The sequence below is a fragment of the Myotis davidii genome, unplaced genomic scaffold (genome assembly GCF_000327345.1).
Source record: "Myotis davidii unplaced genomic scaffold, ASM32734v1 scaffold458, whole genome shotgun sequence".
In the NCBI taxonomy this organism is placed as follows: domain Eukaryota; kingdom Metazoa; phylum Chordata; class Mammalia; order Chiroptera; family Vespertilionidae; genus Myotis; species Myotis davidii.
This window is the reverse complement of record NW_006289819.1, coordinates 2289610-2296920: the sequence shown is the minus strand read 5'-3', so window position 1 is coordinate 2296920 and position 7311 is coordinate 2289610. Positions and strand designations below refer to the sequence as shown.

Genomic DNA, 7311 nt, shown 5'->3' with positions numbered 1-7311 from the left:
AGAGAAAAGCCATTCTTGATGACATAAGTAAGAAGTCAGGGACTGGGCCCCATAACATCACAACTAAAAGCCCAAGTTCAGGTCCTGGCTGGTGTTGCTCAATGGATAGAGCATCGGCCTGCAGACTGAGGGGTCCCGGGCTCGGTTCCCGGTCAAGGGCACGTGCCCGGGTTGCGGGCTCGATCCCCAGTGGGGGTCGTGCAGGAGGCAGCCGATCCATGATTCTTTCATCATGGATGTTTCTCTCTCTCCCTCTCTCTCCCTCTTCTTTCCTCTCTGAAATCAATAAAAATATAGTTTAAAAGCCCAAGTTCAGGATGCGATAAAATGAAGTCCTCTCGCATGGAGAACCCCTGGGTCTCGGTGACACCCACTCACCATCACCGCCTAACCCTAATCTGGTTGTTCACCTGGTTTTCAAGGATTCTTCCAGGGCAATGGGAACTTCAAGTCCCCCGCAGGAGGCAGGGTTTAGAAATGGGAGGACGGTGGCACGAATAGAACCACAAAAGGGTCTGGATTTGGGGAAAGGAGATGAGCTGTTCCAGAGGCCGGTGTGGAGCCAAGAGACTGAAATCCAGAGCCCTGGGCCGGAGGGTCAGGCGCAGCCAAGGAGACACCTCCCTAAAAAGAAGGAACCTTGAGCCCCTGGAGCGCCGGGCCCAGATCGGGGGACCAGGGCCGGAGGGAAGCGTCCACCTTCAGGGCCACATCCCCGTTCGCGCGGCCTTTTCCATCTGACTTGGGGACCACGGGTTCCTCCGATTTCTGGAGTTCCGAGCAAATGACTAGCGGAGCCGTGTTTTTCCCTCCATCGTGCAGGCACGGTTCAAAGAACGGGCGCAGGGGGCCAGAGAACGCGTGGGTGAAGGTAAAGATGTGGGACCTGTCGGTCGCGTTGTAGAAGGAGATGATGCCTGCTTCGTAGTCCAGGAAGACGCCCACGCAGCGCGGGGCCTCCTTCAGGCGGAAGGGGGTCTGCGGGGACGTGAGAGCTTCGTACTCGGCCCCGCGGCTCTGCCGCACCAGCCAGTGCCCGTTGGCGGGCGAGGCGGTGACCTTGCCCTTCCTGCTCACTGACTCGCTGCACACCCCCAGGATCCATTTGGTCTTGTCTCCCACGTACACCTCCCAGTAGTGACAGCCCGCCACGAAGGCCTCGGAGCCCAGGACGCTGACGACGAAATCGAACCTCTGGGGGGTGTCAGGCACAGGCTGCCTCCTGTCTCCGAGCTGCACACGCCGGCGGTCCTCGGACAGGATGAGTTTGGGATGCGCGGTGTCGGGATCCAGGGTCACGGCCACTGCAGAGGGGCACAGAGAGCAGAGGTTTGGGTAGCTTTGGAGGGAAAAAATCACCTCTGGGTCAGCAACCCCCATCACTGGACCCATTTTAGTGTATGATTCCTTCGACCCCAGATGTACTGGAGCCAAAGAAAAGTGTCTTCCGTTCTCCTGGATCTCCTGGTCATCCTATATAATAAAAGGCCAGCGACCGTAACGCCCGGAACGACCACTTAACCAGTTGCGATGAGGTGCATTGCCCACCTCAGTCCCTCCTCCTCGGCCTGCAGGCTCCGACTTCAGCATGATGAATAGGGAACCACAGGGAACCGGGTGGGTGGCAGTGGCAGCCTGAGCGAAGCAGCCCAGGTTCTGGGGGGTGGGGGTAGGGGTGGGGGAGAGGCTTACTCTTGCATGAATTTTCATGCACCGGGCCTCTAGTGTGTTCAATAAAACAGGAGAAAGTTTTCCTTTGTGAAGCTGCCTTAATCCCTTAGGAAATACCGCCTTGGTCTTCGATGGTCCAAAGGAAGCTAAAGTATGATAATAAACCTGGGCTCTGATGTTAGACCCAGAAGCCACACTGGACGTGGAAGTCCCAGCTCTGCCACAGGCTGGTTATGTGACCTGGGGCGTGCTATTCATCTCCAAACCTTAGTCTCTTCATCCATACAGTGGGAACAATGGCAGACCCGACGTGGTCGAGCTGCCGTGCACATTTGATGAGCTAACACATGAGGTAGTGCCTCCTTCATACACAGTGTGTGATGCTCATCTTGTTAACTGAAATTGTTGCTCAAAATTATTATTTTTAAATGTTAGTAAAGAGAGAAGGATTCTTTCTTAAAATTGTGGAAGGTCATGGTGGGTCTCCCTCCTTCCCCCAGTACAGAGAGCAGACACTTCTTGGAGAGTTAAATCTGTGAAATGTGTGTTTTGCCCAGGTGGTGGGAATAAGCCAGACTGAGTGTGAGAAGGACTTGGGAATTCCCAGAATGTCAACCAAGGTGACCAGGCATGCTCTGAAGCGGCCGACTCATCAGTTCCACCTGCCTGAAGGAAGAGGGAGCGAACAGGAGGGGCATCAACAGACTGGAAAACTGATAAGGACCCAAGCAGGGAAATTAACAGATCTCATTGAAACAGCAGCAAAAAAAAAAAAAAAAAGCAAATATTTAGAAATAAAGTAAAAGAGATGTGCAAATCTTTTAGAATTAAACTACAAAACCTTTTGTAGTCTACAATGGGGGGAGGGGCACCCGCCCACCCATTTCCCTTCTTCTCTGAGAATCTCAATCACCAACCCCCAAGAGCAAGAAGAAGGTGGCAGGTGTGTGTACAGACAGAGGAGCACTGGCTATTTACCCAACTGTGGGATAAGAAGGACTTCCAAAACCTGAAAGCACAGAGGAAACTACACAGGAAGAGATTCTTAAATTGGGCTACATAAAAACAAGACATTCACGCATCAAACAAATAATATAAGGAAATTAAAATGCAAACGAAAAACTCAGAAAAATAATTTGTGAGGAACAGGACAGAGTTTCTACACTTTATATAGGAAGAATCCTCACAAACCAAATAGTAGCCAGAATAGGCATAGGAGCAGACAAGTCTTCGAGAAAACATGCAAATAACCAATAAACTTTCTAAGTCTCACTGAGCCTCCCCCCCAAAAAAAATCACAAAGATTTTTTAAAATTTGATAAGCAGATAAATAGGTTTGATTAACAAAAAACAAACAAACAAACAAAAAGTCAGCCTGCATTCCAAAGGAACAGAGCACTGGGCTCTGAAATGTAGGCGGGTTTGCCTGGTGTAACTTACCGAAGTGCAGCCGGGCCCTTCTCCAGCCTGAAAGACATAAAAGGGATTGTAAACTCGAAGGAGACAAGGAGAACCCCCAGAGGGCGGGAGTCAGGCACCCAGAAAGTGCATCTCACCTGAGTTGGCTGCAGCTCTTTTCAACTCTACAAAAAAGAAACAAGAGGGGTGAGCTATCACTGAAACTATAGAATCAGCAGGAGAGAATTCGGGATGGAAGGACATGGGAAACTTACTCAGTTCACTCCGGAGTTTCTCTAAAGAATAAAAACAGTGTGACCAATCAGAAGGAGGGCTTCCACATTTCCATAATGCTTCGGTCCCCTCCCAACCGCATTCCCACATCAGATCGTCACTAGCAATACCCTGACCATCCAGCCCCACCTCAGTGATCCCCAGAGATACTTCAGAGGGCCAACAAATTCCCAAGTAAGCCAAACCTGACTACAACTCATTGAGTAGCACATCTCACGCATCTAGGTAACTACAATGGAATATATGTAGATATTGTGAGAGAAGAACAAAATATAAGTTCATTTAAAACTATCATTGAGCTCTGGTTGGTGTTGCTCAATGGTTAGAGTGTTGGCTCCTGCACCAAAAGGTTGCAGATTCAATCATGGTCAAGGGCACGTACCTGGGTTGTGGTTTGCCCCCACCCCACCCTGTGGGGGCACCTGGAAGGCAACCAGTTAATATGTCTCTCTCACATCGATGTTTCTCTCTCTCTCCCTCCTCCCTTTCTCCCTCCCATTCTCTCTGAAAAGCAATGGAAAAATATCCTTGGGTGAAGATAAACAAACAAAAACTATCACTGAATTTCTATTAGATTTTCTTGTGTACATTTAATCAAGGTAAAATAAAGTAGACATGTCATGTCTGAAAATTCTTTTTTTGCACTAAAGAGGGTCTCATACATGAGATGGAGAAACGCTCCTCCACGTGTTCAGTTTAATGAGGACCCATCGCCTGGGACACCACCTAAGGGAATGCCATGCCTGGTGATAAAAGGTCTTCCAGGTGGCTTCACCTACGGAGCTACATCTCTTCCTGATTAACATTTCCTGCTTAGAGACTAGGACCTAGCGTTGGTCTGTGAGGTCCGAAAGGTTGGCGACCGCTGGACTAGGTAACTGTTGTGCAGGAAAGGGGAGCAGGGAATATTTGAGAAGAGAGGCCCTTGAGAGCCAAGAAATCTCCAACCCCGTGGTTTAAAGCACCCTGACCCCTCCCTTCTGCCCCAGGAAATGAAACTGAGACACCCATCCTAAAGCAAAGATGTTGGCAGAAGGAGGTCCATGCCACGGAGGAGCAGAACTTACTGAGGGATTTGTGGAGCCTTCCTGAAAAACAGAAAAAGGCCTGAGTGAGCAGATGCTCTGCTTTATCCCTGAGCCCAGGGAAGCTCATCACCCCCCACCACCACCACCACCCCCACACCGTGGAAAGGATGACATGCCTCTCAGCTGCTAGTGCGTCGCCTCCCAGAGGCAGCCTGGGGAAGCCAGTGCAGCTGGTGCCACTTTCCAAGGACCAGGCTGCCCAGGCCTGGCTCCTCCTTCCTTTTCCCTTCCTTTTTATCTGGTTTCATTTCCACTGTCTGTACGAGTGTTTCCATATGTTTGTAACCATGTGTACATGAGTGTGTGCCTTGCTGCCCTTTTATAACCTACTGTTTATAATATCTACAGCAAAGGCCTAGCACTGACTAGTGGACATGGCTTTCTCACTCTCTACAGTAATTCTCCTGAAGTCCTACAGAGAGAGTCTCAGATTTGGAGATTCCAGATGGTTTGGGATGTATGTATATGCTTCACATGCTGCCAGGAGCATTGGCCCTGCCAGGGAATTAAAGTTATAACTTTGAGTCCACTGCCAGGCCCTGTGCTAAGGGCTGGGCATGTGTTAGGCATTAGGCCCTGGAGCAATGAAGCTGGATATGATATGGCCCCTCAGGAGCTCTTGGTTTATGTTTATATCAATGATATTAATCTGATTAATGTTATAATTATATAATGTTCACTCTATTAATGATTGATTATATTATGTATACATTATATTATTTATATATAATATTGACATATTTTATTTCCACTATTATTAGCCTCCATTGATTGTGTCCTGTTCTCATAATGATGTAGGCACTGAACCCCCTTGACAATGTAAGGTGCGTAGAATTATTGTTCCCAGGTCTGAAGCTCAGAGGGACATGGAAATTTGCCCAGGTCATCCAGTTAGCAAGTGGCCAAGGAGACAGGCTTCAAGCCCCAGTGTGTCTGACTCCCAGTCAGAGGCCTTGGCCACTGCACCACACTGTGCCTACGGCTTCTGGAGAGAGCAGCCAGAGGGCCCCTGCTGCGTGCACCCCCACACTTTCACCCGCGGGGAGGACAGGTGAGGGCGGAGGAGAGAGGCCCAAATCATTGAATGTGTTCCATTTCTGAGCCAGTGACTTGTATTCTCAGCTAGATTCTAAGGGGCAGAGACTGCCTGTTTTTTGTACCCTGGGTGTCGAACTTTCACCCTCAATGGCCCAGAACAAACATTCAGTTAATGAAGATGAAATGGCAATAAGGAAGAGGAGTACCAGGCACTGTAATAGAAGAGTTGTTTTCAAGCTGTCTCTTTAAACCCTGAAAACAATCGGGCAAGGGGATTTTTAATCCCATTTTATAGTTGAGGAAACCAAAGGTCACAGCAGTGAAGTGACACATCCAAGGCAGACCAGTGACCTGACCAGGTGTCGCTGACTCCAGAGCCTGTGGGGCTCCCACTGTATCACACCACCTGTCTGAATGCAAATGTTGTGTGGATCCTTGAGGTTCTCATACATCCCAGATGAACATATTCATAGACTTTAAATTGAATATAGGCCTTTTTAGGTGACTGGTGGAAAGGCTGATAAAAGGAGCTCATGCTAATTCAGACCTATGACTTTTTACCATGAGCATCCCCTCACCCACTGCCACCTACCCCATAGCCCCCTCACACTGGAAAGTAAATTCCAATAATATTAATGAAGAATATGTGTGTGTATACCTGAATAATCCTATATAATAAAAGGCTAATATGCAAATTGTCCCCTCTACCGGGAGTTCCACCAGGGGGCAGGGCCAGCTGACCAACCACCTGTGGCCCCTCCCCTGGGCCAGCCCCACCCCTGATCACCCCTCCCCGCCCCAATTGGGGGCAGGGCCGGCCTGCCAACCTCCTGTGGCCCCTCCCCCTGGTTGGCCTGGCCCAATTGGCCCTGATCAGGGCAGGCCAGCCAGACCTTACCTGTGCACGAATTCATGCACCAAACCCCTAGTGTATGTATAATAATAGACTGTCAGCATTTATGTAGAAGGAGAAGGAATATGTTATTTGCTCCCTACCCCTTCATATAATTACCTTTTTCTTTTGCATGGTCTGAGAGAAGAGTTTCTAGAGGGAGAAAAGTAATAATAAAAAATAAAAAATGAGATTCTGTGCCATTACCTTGAAGGTCCCTAATTCTTACTGATTTTACCTGCTTGCAAACCTGTTTACCTCTATCACCATGCCACCTCCCTAATCCAGGCCCTCATCATCTCTCAACTGGATGACAGAACTAGTAGCCCAAATTGCCCCCAGTCCTGTCTTGCTCTTTCTGGCCTCTTCCCAATACTGCAGTCAGAGAAAGCTGCTCAAAGCACAATTCTGATCAAGATATCCCACTCTGCTTTGCCACTGCCCTGGAGAGAAAAACTAAAGTTCTCCACATGACCTCCAAGGCCTCACACGGCCTGGCCCTGCCTAACTCTGCAGCCTGGTCCCCTATTAGCGTCCCCCTCACTTCTGCAGTCTTTCTTTCTCTAGCTGGTCTTTCTCTGTGGATCGTTTTCTATTCCCTCTCCCCCCATGCCTCCCCCTCCTCCAGATCAAATATCACTTCCTCTGGGGACTCTTCTCCTGCCCCTGAAGCTTGGTGGTTCCTCCTGGTCATAATCTTCGCAGCCTCCAGGACTTCCACTCGTGGCATCTGTATGGTTGTACTTTTACATTGATGTGTGCAGTTACTTAACTCATGTAGACCTCCCTGGCCAGACTGAAAGCTCCCAGATGGCAAAGACTGCCTGCTTTGACCATTGTATTCCCAGCATTTAGTATAGTCCAGGGCACTTAGTAGACAATTATCAATTATTTGTTGAATGAATAAGAGCTTCCCCCATGTTAGACCTA

General features: G+C 49.0%; 1 protein-coding gene across 3 annotated transcripts in view; it reads right to left on the bottom strand.

The window, feature by feature from the left end:
* Positions 1-396: 396 nt before the first annotated feature.
* Positions 397-7311, bottom strand: part of ERMAP (erythroblast membrane associated protein (Scianna blood group)) — a 19999-nt gene continuing 13084 nt past the window's right edge. For all 3 annotated transcript variants that reach the window (XM_015563179.1, XM_015563180.1, XM_006762589.2), the window contains 6 exons: positions 6502-6534; positions 4431-4451; positions 3345-3365; positions 3228-3254; positions 3112-3138; positions 397-1304 (listed from right to left, as the gene is read on the bottom strand). In XM_015563179.1, coding sequence (XP_015418665.1) covers positions 625-1304; positions 3112-3138; positions 3228-3254; positions 3345-3365; positions 4431-4451; positions 6502-6534 — 809 coding nt within the window. In that variant the 3' untranslated portion in view covers positions 397-624. The remainder of the gene's footprint in view (positions 1305-3111; positions 3139-3227; positions 3255-3344; positions 3366-4430; positions 4452-6501; positions 6535-7311) is intronic.